Source organism: Pleurodeles waltl, chromosome 2_2 (genome assembly GCF_031143425.1).
Source record: "Pleurodeles waltl isolate 20211129_DDA chromosome 2_2, aPleWal1.hap1.20221129, whole genome shotgun sequence".
NCBI lineage: Eukaryota > Metazoa > Chordata > Amphibia > Caudata > Salamandridae > Pleurodeles > Pleurodeles waltl.
Genome location: NC_090439.1, coordinates 996,134,132 through 996,156,868, shown reverse-complemented (window position 1 = coordinate 996,156,868; position 22,737 = coordinate 996,134,132). Strand labels below are relative to the sequence as shown.

The window sequence follows — 22,737 nt, the reverse complement described above, 5'->3', positions numbered from 1 at the left end:
GCTCCACTTCCGGGACAGAAACCATAGACTGAACAAAACATACAGCAAGGACAGCTTGCAGTGGAGTACAGTACGTTCAACAGCAAGATGCCTCATTCACTGTAGCGAAGAAGAAACTGTAAGCTGGGCGTTACGTATACTCCTGCCAAGCTCAAAATAATGTCAGCAGAAGGAACCCTGTTTTTCACTGATCCATAAGAAGTGTGTCGGGGAAGTGTAATAATAGATTGAAAAGCACTAACCTTCGAATGAGTGTAGACGCAAGAATACAACTCAGACGGCCATCACACCTGCAATACCAACAGAGAGATAGAGAGCTGAAGCATTAATAGCAGCACCTACCTTGAATTGTGGATCTCAACTGAACAACGAAACAGACACTGAGGGAAATGTAGTCTTCGAATTCCAGCTCTGAGCATTCCAAATTTTCAGACCTGGAATAAACTTTGCCTAAAGTGACCCTAGGGACAGTAGAGGTCATAATCTCACTACAACGGTCTGAACTGCGCTGGAGTGGGTCCTTATTGTAAAGATCAGATCTCTACACTGCTGTCTAATGGTAGACTGACTCGTGTGTTTGGGGCATGAGGAGTTAGGAGGTGAAGGGGGAAATTGAGTCACATTAACCCACTTTTCATGGACAGAGCCCGTTTGGCCATGATAGATGGGACGGGCTAGTAGATTGAGAATGGCAAGTTTTAAAACTTTGAACAGAGTGTTGCTCAATAGCCTAGTGAAGGATAATTTGGGGGATTGTTGCTTTTTTTTTCTTTCTCAAAGGTCCAAGTGGGGTGCAGAAACGGACTAAAATAGTTCTGATCACAGGGAAGAGGAGGAAGTGGGGAAACAATAGGTATAATGTGGGTGTAAAGCCCAGAAGGATAGACATGCACATAGTGAGGTGTGGCTAACTAAATCCTCAAGGATTTTAAAAGTGCTAAAATGGGTTTTAAGAGGGATTAACAATATGAATAAAAGATATAATATGCAGGTCTATAGAAGACGCAGAGGGGCACAAGTAGCAATGACATGCATGACAAAAGCAGAGAGACTGGCCCTACAGAAACACTGGGAAGGGGTATTTTCCTCACTACTCAGCCTATGCCAGAGGTGTCTTGATATGGACCAGGTAGGTGGTGCCATTTCAACCCAAAAACAAAGTGAAAAACAAGGAAGGTAGATACACGATATGTGTGGGAGACTAGCAGGAAAGGATATACCGTTGGTAAACATTTATGCCTGAACATAGATCAACTCACCTACTTTGAGAGGCTATCGAAGCTTATGGCAAATTTGACAAATTATCCTCAAATAATAGGAGACTTCAGTTGTATTGCTGATGTAAGCATACACAGATCTCATACCCCCCTCCCTAATAGGCAGTGTTCAGAACAGCTGAAGTCCTGAATGACTGATGGGAGCAGTGGAACCTAGTGGACTCTTGGAGAGTGCACCAACCAGGTCAAGACTATTCATTTTATTCTGGGATACACAATTTAAATGTGTGCTTAACAAGTTTTTCTGCACCCCCACAAATACCGCACGAGCCCCCTAATGCCCCTCCCCTCCAAATACATAGAGAGGTAACACAACCTACTGACTATCATGCTGAAGTGGAGTAAAAATAGGACTACAATATTGAAGGAACAAGCCTTGGAAGGCCAGGTATTACGAAACACCATCAGCGAGGAAATTCAGAACTATTTTAGAGAGAATCTAGGCAGCCTCATCCAATCTGGTGGAATGGGAGGTCTTTAAAGTGGTTCTTAGGCATCAGCAGTGATTCGACCTACATTACACAAGGAAGTAGAAAGACCAGAACAAGCTTTCAGGGAATTAGAGAAGCAAGCATTTGCAATGCAACAAGTCTCGCATTTGCTCCAGTTAGAGCTATTAGCATTGTAAACTCCTAACTGGAATTTTCTAGCCACATCAATTGAAAATTAAAAGTAATACAGTTTTACTCAAGCGAGCCAAATCAAAGCGCCATGCCATGAGCCTGAAGGAGACACACAAAAGGAAAGAGAAGTTTGCTTGCAGTCAAATCTATCGGCAAAAGTGCAATTAGCCACATAACAGGGTCGATGTCCAATGATAACAAAGGATTTTTGATGGGCAAGCCCACGAACGAGCAATAGTGATGGGCGTTAGGTGGGCCTGGTTAAAAGCCCATCTAGATAACAACACGTCGGAAAAGCAGTGCTTGTGCGCTGCTATGCTCAATCTAAAAAGGACCGGACCATTCTGAATTCAAAGAGAACTTATCTGAAGAACCGGAAAAATCAGCTTGGATACTTTATTTAAGGTCTCAGAAGAAACAGATGTGGAGATGATACATAGTTATAGAGGGTGATGGGCTACAAGCTTTAACACAAGATGGCAGGAAAGCACTGGGTAGGAAAATCACTGTAGGGAAAGAAAGGAAGGTGGTGAAGGAAATGGCAGAGGGCATAGTGTCAGGATCAGATTGCATTCTATGCCACATATCCAGATCTATTGGCACCTGTATTAACGGAAAAGTATAATACTGCAAGAAGGGAACACAGGCTACAGCCCTCCATATTGGAGGACATTATGGTGCCACTCCCTAACCAAGGGAGGGATGTGTTGGAGCCAGCTTCTTATAGGCCATTATGAATGCTTAACACGGACCAAAGTGATGAACAAGATGTCTCCCTCACATACCAACTTTAATACACAATGATCAAAATGGATTCATGTTAAGGCGGAATACACCACTTAACACAAAAAGAATGATACAAAGCCTAGACTCTCTTGTAGACTTGCACCCCACACCAGTGATACTTTCTTTTGATATTCAAAAGGACTTTGAATCATAGCGTCTAGGAAAGAATGGGACTGGGGGAAAAATACAGGTCCTAGACTCAATTATAACATACAAACCCAATGGCCAGAGTCAGAATGGGACAGTGTTTATCTAGATAATATGTGGCGGAGTGGAGAGCCAGACATGGACGGCCATTATCCACACCACTGTTTGTGATGGCTGTAGAAACCTTAGCAGCTTAGTCCACAGAGGAAGGGTGTTTAGGGTCATCACCACTAGAGAGGCAACACACCTCACCTCAACATATGTAGACCGCAAGAGACTGGGGGGGGCAATGGCAGCAGTAAAGAAATTTGGTCCAGTACCGGAGTGAAATGGAGTAAATATCGAGTGTCCCAGTGAAGCAAGACTGGTCCTGGGGTAAGGTCTAAAATGGGAATAAAATACCATAAAATATCAAGGAGTAGAAATGTATAGATCTGAGTCAGGTTTACTGGATGGGGACATTAAACCAGAAGTTTCAGCTACGAGGGAAACCGTGACATTCTGTTAGATGCTACCGCTGTGTGTACCATGAAGAATAGACATGGCAAAAATAGCATCCCTGCTGCGGTTGTCCTACTTTGCCAATATTCCGCTGAGGGTCAAGAACAGCCTCTTTCAAGAAATAGATGCTGTACTAGTAGCACTTATATGAGGAATGGAAAAACGTAGAGTAGCACTATCAAAACTGTGGCTACCAGCACACAAAGTGGGAAAGGAAGCTCCTGCCTTCAAACTACTGCACCTGGCGGCACATGTACGATGGTTTGTAAGACAGGTAAAAGAGAGGCTGCAGGATAGGTGTAGTAGTATAGCTGACATGCCACAACTCACAACAATATTAGAAATATTACTTAAACCTAAAGGAGGGAACAAAGAGGAGGATAGGCTACTAGAATTTTTTTTGCCACTACTGGGCTAAGGTTGATGTCAAGGAGATACACATGCATACCATGAGCTGCGTACCTACCACTCAGGGGAATATGGTCACAGCAGCACCAGGGAGGGATGAAAGTGTGGCTGGAAATGAGGATTGAGAACACTGGTGACCTCTATGACAGGGGAATCCTAAGAGAATTTGAAGTCCCACAGAAAGATTACAACATTCCAAGAGGGCATTTTCTGAAATAAGGGATGCTCAGAGTGACTATAAAGAGGTTGGGGAAAAATGGGAGCAACAAGCCCCCGAACACCAAAGTTGAAGGAGTTTCTACCACTAGTGGGAAAAGCAAAGCAGTAACATTAATAGCTGAAGCACTGCTGAACTAGATCAAATACTTAATAGATGCACTCAAGGAAACCTGAGAGAAAGATATTGAGAGGCCTATCAAAGAAGAAGAGTTCGGCAGAGTACTGAGGAACGTCCCCATAATCTCTAGAAATACTCAATTCTGACTTATCCAGCTGTATTATGGGCATAGAGCATATGTAATGCATAAAAAGCATTGACAGTATTTATTTGAAGACACTGATTAAATGCCCTAGTTGCGCTGAACCAGATGTAGCATTGGGAATGCCTTGCCTTAACAGGCTATTGGGAGTGACAGAACTGATTAGAATCAACAGATAGGCATGTACCTAGATCTCCAGACATGTATTTACTAGGCCTGTAGCTAAGCCAAAAGATTAAAAAAGTTACAACTAGATTCATAGATCCGGCTCTTGTGTTCGCTAAGCGACAGATCACAAGGAGCTGGAAGAGCCCCGGGGATCCTAGGCACTACCCTTAGCAAAAGAACAGACAAAATAGTCAGAGGGGTAACTTAGGCATTGGGGAACCAAAAGGGGATTGAGAAATATGGAATGGAATAGTGGCCTTCATACCAAAACATAAACCCAGATAAACACCCCCAGTAGGCTGTGAAGAGAACAATGTTATAAAATACAACATATGTAATATAATTTGTAGGGGGATAGAGAAAAAAACACATAAAGCACCATGTTAACTGTCGTTAAAATCAATTTAAAAAACAGACAGAGTAAAACAATGGAACAGACTCTAATGATGAAGGTGCATGGTAATTGTCTTGGTTGGATCACAGGATGTCTGGCATGAGACCTGAGATGACATTCATACAACTATAATAAGATTTCCTGATTCTGATGAAAAACGTGAGTGGAAACTGTAGTGAAAGAAATTAACTAAAAGTCAGTAAACATTTAGAGTTCCTGTCATCAGAATTTAAAATGGCTTTACTTAGAAAATCACTCACACTCTATGTCCTTCGTACATGGTCGGACAACGGAGGATGCTATACAGCCCTCATGGGGGAATGGTAGGGGGAAACCATGTTTCTCCTCAATCTGTACGCTTCACCAGGTCTTCAGAAACAGACAGTACAAAAAGTGTGACAGCTCCTGACTGGGTTTCCAAGGGCCTTCACTATTGTGGGAGGAGATTTCAGTCTGACACTTGACACACAAGTGGATATAATGAGCACCAAACCAGAGGGCGGGGCCACAGCTGGGAAACTAGAGGGCTTCATGCAAGCCATTGGTTTGGTCGATGTCTGGAGGTTTCTACATGGACAGGAACGAGGGTTCTCCTTCTAACAACACACGCATGACATGTCCTCTGGGCAGGGTTACATTTCTACACCTAGCAACACAGTGGAGAAGTTTGTGGAGGCCAAATAGGGATATCTGTCCATTATCCCCTGCAGGTTACTCCGTCCACCAATAGACACACAGGAACCGGGGTTGGCGAATGGCCACCTGGAGATTAACCAATAAACAAGCAGCAAAAGCAATTGATACAGCAACTAAACTGTACTTTCAGGAAAATTAGGGCACAGTAGGTAGTGCATGCACTGTCTGTGAAGCATATAAGGCCACAATACAAGGGGTACTAATAGTGAGGGCAGAGAGAGATAAGAGAAAACTCCTTAAACGACTGATGCCACTGGAACACGACATCAAGGCATTAAAAAGGGAATATGCAGCTCAACCTACAGCGCTCCACCAACAGAATCTGGAGCACAAGCGCAGCAGAAACGTATCTACGAAGTTAGAGATAAGGCTGGTAAGAAAATAAGTTACTTACCTGTAACTATAGTTCTCCAGTATTGGAATCTTTCATAGATTCACATGCTTGAATCATTCCCCGTCGTCGAGATGGGAGTCCCCGGTACCTTACAAAAGACAATGTCCCCAAAGACATAACAGCAATAACATTAAAATTCTACATTTTAGTAATCTATCCAAGTCCTTATGTAAAAAAGACCAAACTTGAGCCTCAGCCAAACAGAGTGCCCCACCCTCTAGAACCCTCCTGAGAGAAGCTCCAGTACCTCATATTTTCTAAGTGCGTAAGTTAAAGGTTGAACAAGAGATATTTGAAGGTGAGCTTCCCCCGGGAGGTGGGTGGGGCGCATGTAAATCTATGAAAGATTCCAATACTAGAGAACTATAGTTACAGGTAAGTAACTTATTTTCTTACTCCAGTTTTGGAACTTTCATAGATTCACATGCTTGAATCAGACTATAAAGCAGTATTCAGAGCACATTGCATTGACTCTACATCATTCAAATTATTGAGAGATCTTTGAGCTGTCTTCAATAATATGAAAGCAGTACTTTCTACAAATATAATATCATAGATCTGTGCACATATTTATATACTATAAAAGACATATGCAAATGAAACACATTAAGATTAAACCATGCAATGTGCGTAGTAGAAGAGAAGGATGGAGGGAGGCAAAGTGAGCTCACCGTTACTGGAACAGATGTCTCAGGACTGCTTGACCAACCGCTCCCCTAGGGATGGCATCCAGACAGTAGTGCTTCGTAAACGCGTGAGTAGTCTTCCAGGTGGCTGCTCTGCAAATGTCCTGCAGGGATACACCTGCAAACAGTGCCATGGACGCTGAGACAGATCTCGTAGGGTGTGCCCTTACCAAAGAATGTGAAGGCCTACCAGCTGCTTGGTGGCAAAAGTTTACAGCAGCTATTATCCACCTGGCTATACTCCGCTTGGAAATGGCCTGTCCCTTCCTAGGGGCACAATAAGCAACAAACAATTGAGTAGTCTTTCTAAAATGCTTGGTTCGTTCCAAGTAAAATTTGAGATTTCTGTTGATGTCCAACGGGTACAGAGCTCTCTCCGCTGGAGATGTTGGGCTCGGAAAGAAAGATTTCAAAACCAACGATTGGTTAATATTAAAGTCTGATGGCACCTTTGTAACAAAGTTGGGTTTCGTACGAAGTATCACTCTATCCTGTTTAAATTGAAGGAAAGGATCTTGAATGGTCAGTGACTAGATTTCACTGAACCGTCTAGAAGAAGTAAGGGCTAGCAAAAGAGCTACTTTCCACAATAAGGCCCGTATTTATACTTTTTTAGCGCCACATTTGCGTCACTTTTTCACGCAAAAGCGGCGCAAACTTGCAAAATACAATGGTATTTTGTAAGTTTGCGCTGTTTTTGCATCAAATAGCGGCGCAAATGCGGCGCTAAAAAAGTATAAATACGGGCCTAAGTGTTTTAAATCCGCTCTGTGTATCGGTTCAAATGGATGTTTCATAAGCTGAGAGAGAATCTTGTTGAGTTGCCAAGACGGCGGAGGAGGCCTTACTGGCAGAAAAACTGGAAAGAGTCCTTTGGGGAATTGTTTGATCAATCTAGAAGACCAGAGAGATGGTGACGTTGGTGAACGTCTGAAGCGAGATATAGCCGACAAGTGCACCCTGATGGATGCATGCGCCAAGCCTGTAGATGCCAGATGGAGGAGACAGAGCAATATTCGCTCCGGCGGTGATAGTAGTGGATCAATCTGCTCCTTTTGACACCACAAACAAAATCTCTTCCATTTTAAAGAATATGATTTGTTGGTGCTATCTGCTCTGGCTTTTGCCAGAATATCTTGACACTCAGGGTGAATGTTTAAATGGGTGAACTCACTGTGTTCAGGAGCCAGGCCGATAATTTGAGTGATCTGGGGTCCGGATGTAAAATCTGAACCTTGTTCCTTGTTAGGAACTGTGGTGAGACTTTCAGCGGAATGTGATCCGCCTCCGACAGCAGGAGGAGTTCCGAGAACCAGTGTTGGTAGGGCCAAAGCAGAGCTATCAGGATGAGTCTGCAATGCTCTTGTTTGATCTTTGCAAGTACTCTGGAGATTAGAGGAATGGGTGGAAAAGCGTAGGCAAATATTCTGCACAATGCCATCGAAAACACATTCCCCCAAGAGCCCGGATGGTGAATTCAACTTGCGTAATATCGACATTTGGTGTTCTGCGGAGTTGCAAAAAGATCTAGTTTGGGTTTCCCCCACCACCTGAATACCTGGTTGAGTACCTCCTGGTTCTGCTCACATTCATGACAGGAGGACGTCAGTCTGCTGAGAGTGTCTACTGTCTTGTTCTGCCTTACTGGTAGATGTTCTGCTCGTAGACTGATGCCATTGCGAATGGGCGAATTCCAAATAGCCTGCGATTCTCGAGATAGAAGAGATTTTGTTCCCCCTTGCTTGTTTAAATAATTGCATTGCTGCAGTACTGTCTGTTCTTATGAGTGTTTTATTCTCGGGAGGAAAGCCTGCAGGGTCAGGGAAATCGCTCTCAACTCCAGGAAATTGATGTGATATTTTCAGAAGGAGTTGCTCTACTTTCCGCTGATCTGAAGGTCTTGAAGATACGCTCCCCACCCCTCTAGGGAGGCATCTGTGGTGATAACTAATGGAGGGCGAGGAGGTAGGAAAGGAAGACCTACTGTGATGTTCCCCTGGTCTTTCCACCAGTGGAGCACTTGAACCATTCAAGGAGTTACTGTGATTAAATCATTGAATGAGCCCTCTCTCTGTATCCACTGAAGATCTAGTTCCTCCTGCAGAGGACGCATTCTCAGTCGACAAAAGGGGACTAACTGTATGCGAAAAGACATCATCTCCAGAAGCGATTTGTAGGTGCGCACAGAAAAATATTTTTTTCTTTGCACTCTGCTTGTAAGGCAAATGAGTTTTGCTTGCCTCTCCATTGAAGCAAAAGCCCTGTCTTTGATGGTGTTGATTTTTGCCCCTAAAAAGGTCATAACTATAGTTGGCAATATGTTTGATTTGTTCCGATTCAGAGTGAGGCCCAGCTCGTCGAATAATGCTATGCAAGCCCTTGTTGAGTCGTGAGCTGCCTGGGATGACCGTGCTTTTATTAGCCAATCGTCTTAAGTAGGGAAAAATCTGTAGTTTTTTCTTTCTCAGGGAAGCCGCTACCGGAGCTAGGCACTTTGTAAAGATTCTGGGGGCGGACTTCGGGCCAAATGGAAGAACCCTGAATTGGAAATGGCTGCCAGCTACTGCGAAACTGAGATATTTTCTGTGGGCAGGTGAAATCGGAATATGAAAGTAAGCGTCCTGTAGATCAAGGGACGGCATATGATATCAGTGATTCATGCGGAGAAGAATGTCTTGCAATGTGACCATTCGAAAGGTTTGGCATTTGAGGTATTTGTTTAGGTCCCTAAGATCCAGAATGGGACGCCAAGATTCCTCGTTTTTGCACACCAGAAAGAAACAGAAGTAAAAACCTTTGCCTTTTTCTGAAGAAGGAACCCTCTCTATCGCTCCCTTCCTGAGCATGGTCACGACCTCCACCCGGAGTTGTTTTAGATGCTTCTGAAAAAAGGTATGAGGAGGACGGGAAGGTGGGCATTGAATGCACTTTAAAGTATAGCCAAATCGAACAATGTTTAAAACCCACTGTTCTGATGTTATTTGTTCCCACTTCCGATAGAAGTGTGATATCCTTCCCCCTATCTTCTGGCTTTGTGGTAAGGTTGTAGCCGGAGCCTGGAACATGTCATTGACGTCTGACCGCCTCTTTGATCTGACGCGGTCTACCCCTAGGAGGGGTTCTGGAATAGGATGCCTGAGGCTGTTGCCTTTGGGAGTATTGCGGTCGGAACTGCTGTGTAGCATAGGAGGGGTAACGAAAGCTCTGGTAACCCCCTCGATATGTCGAAACTCCTCGACCTCTGGAGGCAAGAAAGGGCCTTGCAGTGTCTGTATCTGTTTTGATGGCTTGTAGGGCCTCATCAACATGCTTGCCGAAAAGAGCCTCCCCATCAAAAGGGAGGTCCAATACTTTTATTGTGAACCTCTGGACGAAAGGAAGACACTCTAAGCCAGCCCTGACGCCGCAGCACTGCCCCACCAGCTAGCTGCCAAAAAGCTGTGGTTGCTATATCCATGGCGCAGTCTATCACCTCAGCCGAGGTGCGCTCTCCATCCAAAAGGATTTTCTTCACCTCCACCTTAGAGTCTTTCAAAAGGTGGTCTAGATACGGGGCAATATCAGCCCACAGAATTGCCAATGAATTCACCCCTGTGAGGTCTTTTTGAAAGTTTTTGAGGGTTGTTTTGAACCCTTTTCAGAATTAGGTGATCTTTACCTCTTTTGTGACCTCTTAGAAGACCATGAAGACTCCTCACTGTCAGAGTCTGAGACCGTTTTTGTTTTTTTATTTAAGCTTCTGGAGCCATATCAACAATCTCCCCTCTCTATCCTTTAGAGTCTTTGAGGAAAAGGTACGACATACCTTACAGTCTGTAGCAGAATGATCAGGATAGAGGCAGTATATACAACTCGTATGAGGGTCTTCTGAATGGAGCCTTTTCGTCCCACACGTGCTGCAGGCACTAAAGAGACTTTTACTTTCTCTGTCAGACATTATGCTTGTATAACAGGCTCCAGAAAGTATGAGTGTAAATCAGAAACATTCAATAAGCAAATAGAAATTCAGATACAGTGACTAAATCTTCTTCCACAAGAACAAACTGAGCAGATCTCAGAGGAGACTCCCTAGCACGACGTGCGGTAGAAAATCTGAGGGACTGTAGCTTCTCTCAGGAGAGTTCTAGAGGGTAGGGCACTCTGATTGGCTGAGGCTCAAGTTTGGTCTTTTTTACATAAGGACTTGGATAGATTACTAAAATGTAGAGTTTTAATGTTATGGCTGTTTAAACTGTTTATGGAGGATGCTAGGAGAATTTTTTTGCATAGTGTTTCTCCTGCGACATTAAGCCTTTACAGGCACAGTTAGCTGACATATTGTTATTTGGCTTTCTTTAGCCTAGCAATGCCATGCTGTGGGAACAGTTAAAGGGTGCTTGTTGGCCCATTTATCCTTTTTATGTCTACCTCATCAGAAATCTCTTTTCAAATCACCTGCTGTGATGCGTTTCTTGAGAGGGCTGATTCATATATTCCCGTCAACACCATTTGTGATGATGCAGTGGGACCTTAAATGTAGTTCTCACATTCCTTGTGTACACTCAATTTGAACCAATGCTGTTCCCTACATCTCTTAACACTGACAATAACATTCCTCACCGTCATTCCTCATTGAAATCACCTCAGCTTGTCGTGTGAGTGAACTACAAGCTTTGACTCTGCAACAGAGTATACCAGCCTCTACCCAGACAGGATTGTTCTTCAGACAAAAGCTGCCATTTTATTGAAAGTGGTTACACCCTTTCTTATAGGAAAGTCTATTCCCCTACCAGCTTTCTTTGGCCTATCTCAACCCTCCAAGGAAGAAGAACTACTCTGTTGTCTCAACCTGAAGATGGCCCTTAGCTCCATATTGATTGACTGCACCAGGGAACATTGAGTGGATGATCAGCTTTTTGTGGGTTTCTCGGGAGCAAATAAGGGCAAAGCAGTACAGAAGAGGGCCGTCTCCAGGTGGATTGCCTTGTGCAAAAATATTTGTTAGGGCCTGGCCAAGAAACAACCTCTGCACGCTCATTCCAATATAATAAAAACTGCTACCACTATGTTGGTGCACAGTGTGCTAGTCTTGGACATCTCCCAGGCTGCAAAAAGGGTGTAAGTCCCTACGTTCCTGAAGCACTACTGCCTAGCTAGCCACATCGGCAGGAGCATATTGCCTGGTCTGTCCTGCAGGATTTTCTGGTCTAAGCCATTCTCAAACCTACTACATGGGGAGGTACTGCTTTGGAATCTATTAATAAGGTGAGGAATCTGTGGTTGGAAGTATCCATCAGATCATACGGATTCTTCACAGACCCTTCCTTCTCCCACTTCTGTGGAGTGGACTCATGTAGTCCATTTTAGTAAGATTCCAATATAGAGATCAGAACACTGGCACTATCTGATTGCTAAAGACTTTGCATCCAATAGCACATATAATAGAAAGAAACTAACATCAATGCGCAGAAGCGGCAGCACATCAAGGGGCCCAGACTTCACGTCCGAGACGGGACGAACCAGATGCGGAGCAGCACAACGCCACATACTGACGTGCTAGGGAGCTGCTATAAAAATCTAAAGATTCAGTCTGGCACATGGGAATATTCAAAAGGTGAGGAATCTGCGGTTAAATGTAGTATCCACATGAATGAGGAGCCACATTGGACTGAGCTATTACAAAATAGAACTCAAGTAGGATCAACCATCCTGGAATGGGAACCTGGAAAATTCGAGAAAAGGACTGGAAAGAGTGCAAACACAGGTGGACAAAAACTGCTGACTTCTTGTCCAAGCCTACTGCCCCCAGCAGTCAGGTTCTGAAAGCCCCATCTTGCCAAAAGGAAACGCCAGGTCCAAAGTGGCAGAGACGCACCAAGTCCTGGTCATAGGACATGCAAGTGTGAATCCAGGGCTTGAGGAGAAGACTCACTACTGGTACCAAAAGCTAAGAAGGCAGAGAGTGCGACCATGGCCTCTCGACAAGGCTTGATCACAGGAACAAGCTGAACTTGCACATGCAATCCATGCAGTAGATGTGATTCCTCTTGGCCCTGGGCACATGACAGTGGCACCTCTCCAGCCCATAATTCTCCTCTGCCCAGAAGTTACAACATAGTCAGGGGGAAAAGTTGTAGAAATACTTTTCTTAAAGCACCCCGTTTCCTTTAAGGAAATTGGGCTGCAAAATTTTAAAAAGTATTTTTAAGAGCAGTCACAGGGATGATGGTCTGCTGACCCTAGCAGGCCACCATCTCTGTGATTTTGCCCAGTCGGAGTAACAATGGGGAGTTGGTCATGCCAACAGCCACAATAAGTCTCTAAACATTATGGGCCAGATTTAAGAAAAGTGGTGCTACATTACATGTAGCGCCACTTTTCTTGAGCCCCTTGCGCCTCCCTACCGCCACCATGTGAGCGCCGTATTTAAATTGTAGCGCACCATCGCGCAGGGTAGGGGGCAATAGCTAATGATGTACTATTCAGGGTTAGTGTCAAATTTTTGGCGCTAACCCTGAACAGTACATCGGGGCCCACTGAAAACAATGGCATGCCCCCTTTTAACGCCTGCTCTGAGCAGGTTTAAAAATGCTGAAAGTAATGACGCAAATAAATCTTTTAGATTTGCGCCATTTTTTCGGACCCCTAACAGGGGAACAACCCCATTGCATACATTATGCATGGCACAGGCATAATGTGGCGCAAATGGTTACAAAGTGGGGCAAAGCATGCATTACGCCACTTTGTAAATATGGCGCAGAGATTTTAGCGTTGTTGGGCCACATTACCGTAAACAAAATGATGCCAATGTGGCGCAAAGAGGTGCTAAGGACTCTTAAATATGCCCCTACATGTAAGGCCTTCCTAGCAGCCACTTCTCAGGATACCTCTGTCACGTGCCACTGACCGTGATAAAATAATTGAGAAAACAACTTAGATGCAGAGCAAGACAGACTAGGCATAATAGAAGACAGGGTAAAATAATACATTATTTTAGAGACATTAATCAGAAAAAGGCAGTAACACAGTAACCGCAGATTCGCAGACAGCAGAACAAAAGCCTTCTGGCAAAAACTAGGATGTGGACGGAAGAGCGATAATACATGTCAGGGAGCTTTAGATTTTTAGGAAAAGGAAAACTGCATAATGCATAACATTTCACTAAGACCGTAACAAACGTGTCTTTGGCTGAAGCTGATGGACTGTGCTATTGCCACCCAGGTAAATACTGTTAGATCTCCTTCCCTTCATCTGATGTAATATTGTTTTTAAGACTTACACAGACAATAAGCCGATAGGGCCTGACACACACTCTCCTCCGAGTTTGAAGTACAAGAAACACGCCTTCCTTAGCTGGTGGAGAGAATCTGCGAAATAAAATAAAATGAATTCAATAAACCACTCAAATAATCAAGGCGAGGGCAGAAAGGGACATTCTACATACTGTCTGTATCCGGAAGCCTTCCGAATGGTATCTTTAGACAAGTCATTTGGTTCTGGCTATTATTGTTCTACTTAAGATTCGACAAATTAATTGTTTTAGGTTTGGTTCTACAGTGCAGCTGTCTCCAAACTTTATTGCTACCAATACTTTCAAATATTCATAAGTTGGGCTTTGGCTTGGCATGAAGCAGCACCTATGCCTCACCTCATGTTATTTATTAGCAGTTTAGTGTGTCATACCACCTTCTACGGAGTGCTTGCACTGTAGTAAAAAAGAGACTATTTTACGTCTATAAAATAGACTGATTAATTGCACACTAAAGTCATTTTTTTGCCGTCTGATTCACTCTTTATGATTGCAAAAAAGTTCTTGTGCATGCACCAAACCCATTTTAGGAGTTGCTAAAGCTTTACCAACACCTAAAATGGGTGTATGACTCAATACCGAATTGATGTGGAAGGAGGCGTGTTCTGGGCATTCCTTCCAAACAGCGATTCGGAATCTGAATTCCAGTTGCAAACCACTGCAGCTGACATCTCCCAACTTGGGGGTGGTAAAGTATTCGCAAAAGGAAGGGGTCCCTCTTGGAACCCTTGACGTTTGTGTTTTGCTGTAAAATTTTCAGTGCGACCAACGCAGCGTGCCTCAGTTCCCGAATTTGGCCTAGTATAAGTGGGAGGGTGATTTCTCTCCAACCTGTGGGTGTGGCGTAGTCTGGGTGAGCTGGAGGGTGGAGGAGGGCTTGTGCCACGGGTCTGTATTGTGCTATCAATTGACCCACTACATGTCAGTTGCACCGCATTATGGTGCTGTGTGCGAGTGTGTTCTATACGAACCTGCCTGATCTCCGGGGCACTGCATATCGGTGCTGAGTGATTGCGCGAGTGTGGGAGTGACTGCCTGAGGACTGCCGGTTAGCAATTACATTGGCCGGCGGTGTTGCCTTACACGTTGATTTCTTGCCAAAGGAATACTATGTTTGACATTGGTTTTACCTGTGCGGCCTTAGCCCATGGTGCTGCTTAAAAGTGATATCACTGTGATCTGGGATGCACCCTAAACTGTGTGGTATTGCACTGTAATAATTGCCAGGGTGGTCCCTGGGTTGACAATGTTACGCACTGCATAAAGGTGATGGGGGCATTACGTAGGATCTCTCCCCGGTGTGCATACTACTGATGTCATTTTAACCCGGTTTGAGCCTAGTATTGCTAGTAATATTTCTGAATGTGATATATGCCCAGAAATTCACGATATTCGTATTGTGTTAATTAATGTGTGTGTTGATTACAATCTTTATTTCTATACCAAAGGTGTGAAGTCTCTTTTGTGATGTTCAGCATATTTATTGTGGGAGTGCGGTGCCAATGCTTTACACATTGCCTCTGTAATAAGCCTGACTGCTCAGTGCCTAGCAACCCAGGGGTGAGTGCAGGTTATACAGTGAGTGTAATCACCCACCGCTGGTGGGAGTGGTAAGTTCTGCCTGGCTGGGGCACAGCCACACAGACCGAGCTGCTTCCAACATATGGTAATCAGGACGCAAAAATGCAAGACAGGCAAGCTGGATTTGCCAATGCTTGTTTTCTAAAATTAGTGACAGCTGTAATGGCGGCAGCAGGTATCATAAATTAGGACTGCCCATAAGAAATGCACTGGGTGCAGTGCAGCATTGCTCTCTCTGTTCCTGAGTGGTAGGCTGCCTGCACATAGCTCCATTCAGTTTAAGAATATGGGTCAGTAACGCAGATGAGCCCTCCACCAGCATGTCAATATCTTAAAAATAGAGGTGAAAGTTCCCTATTTTCGAAATTCATGAAGTCTGCAAAGTGTCCTGGTTAGGTCTGATTTGCCGCCATAATATAAAAAAGTCATTTTTATGTCTAACAAATGCACCCAAGATGCAAAATGGACGCAGACCATCGGTGATTCACAAAGCCCCCTCCCCAAAGAAGGAAGGAAACCCATGCATATACTCATACAGCCCTACACTCACTTCGGGAGACTGTCCACTGGAGAATGTCCACTCCATCCACGGGATTAAGCATGGCAGAACCTGCTGTGGCACATTTACCTGCTTTTTTTTTCTCTACATAGAAACTATCTGATCTAGAACTACCCATGTTCTAATCGCCCTATTCACCAACATAGTTTTATCTGCCTATCTGCAAATTTCTTGTGCAATTGTATTTGGTACCCGAGCGTCTATATGTTTTTAAAGCGCTGCCTAGAAGCACTTTCAAACACATACACAAGTATAAGGTAGCAGAAGCAAACTGTATGTGGAAAGGCTTCTAGGTAACAAGTGGTTTCGAAGTGCACTGTGGTAACTGCCAGCAGGACGCCCCGCTTTCTTACCAAATGTCTAAACCGCTACGCAATAACAGTCATACAGGTTGTCATAAAGGCTACAGGTAGCAATGCAAAGCCTGTATGGGCAGTGGCTGAGTGTTCGCAATCACAAATGCAGGAGAGGTGAGTTACTGCTGAAACAGAATATCTTGGGCTGTAACACGTGCGCTATACCAGGGTCTCCAGCATTTTTTGTTAAAATATCTACTTATGCTCAATGAGAATCCTCCCAAGCTAGTAATATGTGTTTAATAGTGACCACATCAGAAATGATTACATCAGTGGCCACCACGTGCAAGAATATCAGCGGTGATCATCTTGGTGTATCAGGCAGGGTTGCCAGCAGGACTGTAAAAAAGGCTCAATCAATATGGAATGACTCTGAAAAGTTAATACACAGCTTCCATGTACCAAGGTGATAATAAGTCTTCCCGACGCTGCACTGTTTATCAAAGATCAGCTTTAAGTAGAAGAAAACAAAATGTGCATTTATAAAGAGCATGTTCACCCTGAAGGATATCTTGTCTCTGAAATAATATATGTCTATCAAACCCAACTCCGTGGTTAGAATGGTTGAATTGGAAAGTCACCCATTTTTCTCCAAGCATCAGCTTATGAGTTCTGAAAATACACACATTTTAATCTCAAATAAATGCTTTTCAATTGTGGTATACATATATTTAATTCAAATAAGCAAAAGCTTCTAAATGATTAGGCTGGGCTGCACACAGTGGAGCTACTAACAGTTAGCCGGAGGGCTACAAGTAGCTCACAAGCTACTTGTTGGTGATGCCTGAGCTATGTTAATGTGCATGGATTTTTAGGTCTGACTTGAAAAGCTAGAGCCATTGACACCTGACCTTATGTGATTGAGAAAAAAGAGCTTTCAGAGTATTACTGAGAGACAGGCTGGAGCTCCATCCACTTGTTGGTTTTCCCTGAGTACAGGATTTGATTAGGCTGAATTTGTGTACTTCCACAAAAAAAGACGTCTTGCATCGCACTTCCTTGCTTGTGGAAAAACTTATACTCAGTACAGCAGGACTGAGTTGGTTATGGGGGCCAGCCAATGATCATGGTTGTAGGGCTGATCTGTTTTTTTTATCATGGAGCTTTCCTTCTCACTGGGCCTCCTTTGCTTCAACATAAACTACAACTCTTTATTCCACCTAGATCTTTATGCTCAGCTAATGCTAACCTCCTGAAGGCTCCCAAATTTAATAAAGCTCGAATGGGTGGCGGAGCCTTCTCTGGAATAGTCTGCAGATTGAGCTCCATGCGATGAGAAACCTTTACACCCACCTTGAACACCTGGCTTTATAAACTCTAGGTTTCGGCATGTGTCAGGATTTTGTTTCTGATAGCTAGCACCAGGATGATTTTACAAAGTGACAGTTTGCCCTATAGAAACCATATTTAATAACAGTTATGAAATGTTAAAGGAAATGATAAAGGCAAAAGGCCTGGCATATTTATTGCGAAAAGCTTATTTCAAAGTCAATAGCCTCCTTTGTTATATGGAATGTCTCAGAGTTCCACAGTACGGCAATAGTTTTAGTGTTGGTTACACTGTGTGACAAACCATTGATATAGAAATTTTGCTCTGTGAGAATCCTTGTTAAGCCCTCTTAGAAGAAACAGTATCTAGCTAAGCCAAATGTAATTTTGTATGCCTTTCTAATTTTACAATTAAGCTTACACTCAAAATTGTAGGTCTGAGTTGGTGTCGCGCTATAGGCCTTATTAGTATACTAGGAAACATTATGTCCAATGCAATAGATCTGGTATACTTATTATGAAACGTTATGACAAGGGCAGTTAGTCTAGCCTATTAATTGTGAGAAGTATTTGTTAAACTAGTAAGCAATTAACAGTTAGATGTTATCGCCTGGTGTTACAGGCTATAGACACATATTTTGTTATGTATAATCTCACAGATTACTACAGTAAGCAGGTGGTTATGCCTTGGCCACCCACTCTGACACATCTTGGGGGTTTTCACTGTGATGAGTTTTCTGAGGCCCTGTTGAGGCCCTGTTGAGAGGGATAGTGTAGTGTAACTGCATTTTTCTACATATTTATAATTTTACAACTCTATGCAAGATGTTTGCTAGTTTACAAACACTTGACTAGGTGGTGGTGGGTAAAGTGTAGAGCCAGAGGGTAAAGGCTTCACCAGGTCACTGGGAAAAGTAATGCCAAGTTTCAAAAGTTTAAAAGCATGCCCGAAAGATAATAGGCTTCTTAGGATGGATTGCTATTACACTGGCTAAAGTCTGGAACAGGTATTTTGTTACATGGAATTTCACAATTTACCATAGTAGGCAATGAGTTTGATAATTCACCTGAACAAACGGTGGGGGGTAGAAGATATGCACTACAATAGTCCTTGTTAAGGTCTCTTAGGAGAGATAGTATTTTACTTTACCAACTGTAATTTTGTACACATTTGTACTTTTATAACTGAATGGTGGATGGTTGCCTTTCACAAAGAGTATTCTCAGTACAGTAGGCTTGCCTTGGTTATGACAAGCGAATGATAAAGGTTGCAGGCCTGATTGTTTATTAAAAAAAGTTATGATAAAGGCAGTCAGCCTGGTAAATTGATTGTAAAAAGCATATTTTAAAGTCAACATGCATTTATGGGTGGACTGTTATTATTGTGTATTAAAACCTACAGATAGGTATTTGGTTACATAGCATCTCAAAGAATACCATAGTAAGCATCAGGATGGTGCTCGCTACCCCCACTTACAAACAGTAGGTGTAGAAGATTTGTACTGTTAAAATTCTCGTTTTCACTTTGCATTAAAATTCATTTTGCATCTTGTGTTTCACCTTGGTGTGAGTGAGAAACTGACCAAACGGGGTATTAGAGGTTTCCATGACTTCCATCAGGAGTCAGAGTGTCATGTTGAGGTTGCTGCAATCACCTTTTACCCGAACAGGCTTGGAGGTTCAGGTGAGGCATTGTGAGCTAGCCAGGAGTTATGCCGACAGTTCCCAGGTGGCATGGGTTGTACCAAGTCTCCTGTTTTTGGTGGTGCTGCTGTCCTAAACACACAGTCCTATTACCAAAAATGCATAACAAGAGGTTTGAGTGGTAAATCTAGTCAAGGCTCACTTGGTGAAGTTTATGCTTCTGGTGTTTTTTCAGAAGTAACTTTGGCAGTAATTTCACACTGACAAATGGGGCACACTTTTTTCTTCTGATAGTTGACTCTTTGACTCATTTTCAGCAGCGTCTTTTTTGTTTGCACCCTAAATATGCACCAGGAGAGGTTAGCAAGTATCCCACACTAAGCTGGCTCTCCTGTGAAAAGCTCAATTGTTGCAAGTGGCCAATCAATGGGACTTGTAGGGGTAGAAAAAGTTAACCACGGAACAGCAGAAAGAAGGATGCTGTCAAATTACAGCCCAATATTCAACCCTGTCTGACACTCATTACACACTCCATAACATTGGTTAATGAGGATTTACTCAGGAAACCAAGAGGTTTATCTAGAGTTTGGCAGATTGGATAATACATCGAAAACGTGGAGGATTACTTATCATCCATATTAAAAGTGCCATACTCGATAATGTACTTAAAATAAGGTGGACAGAATATCCACCATATGTGTGAAAGAATATCCCAAATGCCACACTTTAAATAAGGTCACAAGTCTAGTGCTTCTATGTATTGGTTTCTAGGATCCATGCAGCTACTGCAAAAAGAGAATTGGTCTTGAATTGTTTCCAAGCCCAGGTTTCTGCTGGAGTAAACATAAGCCCTGTGTTTGTTTAGTTTTACATAAAATATTCCAGCATGAGACCTTAAGTTCTTCTTCAGAAGTTTACTTTTTTTCTCTCTCCACTCCTATCTACGGTAGGTCATTTTCTGACTTGGGCTAAACAAAACTGATTTATTCAAATTTACAAAGCTGGTAATTTTGGGACCTGTAATACTCACAGCTTCTGTGACTACAAGTATAAAATGCTGCCACAGTTCTGAGCGTTATTCACTTAAACTCTTCCAATCAGTTATGGTAGAACTACATCAGAATTTAAGGCAAACTCATGTTATATTGGAAAGATGTAAAGAAACTCATTGTTCCTTGCTGTATCCCACACAGAAATAAATTTAGGCTTTTCCCATATTAAGTAGAGAAGGTATTTCTAAGTTATACCTACCGTCAGTAGCAGCAAAGAGTTCGTAAAGAGCCTGAGCAAGGACATTAACGACAAATGAATGAGATTTCTTTCTTGACCAATAGAATGCCTTTTTAGCCTGTGAAACAAAGCAGAGGTTTCAGTTTTTACTATAGACAAACTGGAATGTATTCTCATTAGTAGGCTGCAGAGAAGGTTTTCTTACACATAATCTCAATGGGCAGGACCATTCAATGGTTATGATTTCAATGGAGATCCCCAGTGAAGCAGAACTATAGATTTGCACTACTCTCGATAGATCCCTGGTATTACATATTAACACTATCTGAAAGGTTGGATTAAAAATGACAGCAACAGTACAATTTTCTCCTACATCTTCTTAGAGTACCTTATTCTTCTCTATTACTTTGCACATTTTTATACTATCTCATAATCATACATATAGGCATGCTCTTCTGATCTCTTTTGATCTCTTTTATGTTTTCCTGCTACAATAGTGAATCAGGCGCCCAATTAGAGACACTGTACCAAAGGGACATGCAATTATGAAATCAAAACAAATCCTGTGCACCATTTTATATTCCCTCCAGATATTGTATCCATCTGTAGGCAGGTAAAACAGTAGGTATCATAAGCAACCTGAGTAGACACTCAGGCACACTGGACTGCCAGCACACAACCCTTTGGTCTGCCCCAGAGTAATAAATCAGATTGTGTTTCTAGGGTGAACCAGTGTGAGTGACATGTAAGAAGAAATGGAGCCCCTGGTACCAGACCTGCACAACAAGAATTGCGCCAATTGTAAGGATTACTGGAAGAAGAGAAGATGTGCAAGAAATGCTTTCCTCCAAACAATGAAAAGGAAACAATACAGAAAACTTCAGTGACTGAAGCTGGATGCATTTTACTTTTTACACCTTAGTGAAAAATCATAATGCAATTTGTGAGGTTAGTCAGAAGCCATTTTATTTCCTGTAAACTTAAATCTTTGGAGGCTCTGAAGGGATAAATCACATGCTGCACATTCCAGAGAGAAGCCTATTTTTGTACACTGATCATTCTTTGACAACTGGGAAGAAGAAGTTACTTACCACCTGTAACAAGATTACTGATGGTTCCTCTATTTAACAGCAGATTCCTTATCTCCTGAATATTCCCCAGGGGTCAGACTGGGTCCAGAAACGTTTAAAGCAGAGCTCTTGCTCACCATAGGTGGTTTCATGTGGCTCTGCGCCAATGTGATTCCACTCCGAAAGTGACAAGCAGAACCGCATATAAGCACTACCCATACACTCTGATATCAGTTGCTTTTTAAGGCTAAGTCACCAGAAGCAGAGTCCATCGCCAACTTGGAATGACCAGCTTCCACATCTCTAGAGTGGGACCTTTTTAGATGGAAAAAGAGGCCAGTTCACAGACTGGGGAGGTGGGAGAGTGGGCAAGGATAGTGTAACCACCGGAAAGATTGTTACCGAAGGTAAGTATATTGTTCTTTTGATGGATACTTCTAGCTGAAGATTCTTCACCTTGTGAATAGATAACAGAAAGTTCTGCAGGACCAAGAGGGCAACATGCCCCTCTCGACACCTGACTGTGGAGGCAGTAGTACTTTGTGAAAGTATTACCTAGCACCCATGTAATCTTTTGACAAATGTCAAGGAAATGCATTCTGTCTGTAGCGGAGTGATAGCCACCTTAGCTCTGGCATTTAGAGATCCGATCAAGTGGTTTACCACCAGAGAAATTGTTTTGAGATCCATCCACTTCTAGAGGGGGAGAGCCTCCTGACACAGGAACCAAGACTCCACCTCGTCCTTCTTTTTGCAGTTCCACATAGCAGTCTTGTTGTATGGAAGCACCTGCACCAGCCTGTCTTTTATGGTAGGCAGGAAGGCCTTCAGTGCCAAGGGAATCATCCTCAACTCCAACAAATTGGTCTCTGGCAGAGACTTGACTCCACATCAGAGGCCTCTGATCTCCGCCTCTTCCAGATGGCCTTCCCTATCCGAAGTGATGCGTCTGTCACCATAGTTAAATCAGGTGGGGAAGGAAAAGGGATCTGCCACTGAAGATGATTTTTTGCAGTCTCCTCCAAAATCAGGACCCAATCCGACAGATTGCCCTGATGCTGTGCCCACTGAGACTTGAGGTCCCACATTAGAGCATGCATGTGCCATATAGTATGATTCACGAGCAGGATGCAGGAGGCCAACAATCCCATCATCCTCAGAGGCATTTGTACTAAGATCCA

The 22,737-nt window shown here is 43.1% G+C and overlaps 1 protein-coding gene across 2 annotated transcripts in view; it reads right to left on the bottom strand.

Moving 5' to 3' along the window:
* Positions 1-22,737, bottom strand: part of SQLE (squalene epoxidase) — a 99,409-nt gene that overhangs the window by 7,774 nt on the left and 68,898 nt on the right. The window contains exons 9-11 of one of the 2 annotated variants that reach the window (XM_069220731.1): positions 20,508-20,604; positions 13,818-13,905; positions 243-290 (exon numbers count right to left, since the gene is read on the bottom strand). In XM_069220731.1, the coding sequence (XP_069076832.1) occupies positions 243-290; positions 13,818-13,905; positions 20,508-20,604 (233 nt within the window). The remainder of the gene's footprint in view (positions 1-242; positions 291-13,817; positions 13,906-20,507; positions 20,605-22,737) is intronic. The other variant, XM_069220732.1, reaches the window with a different exon arrangement.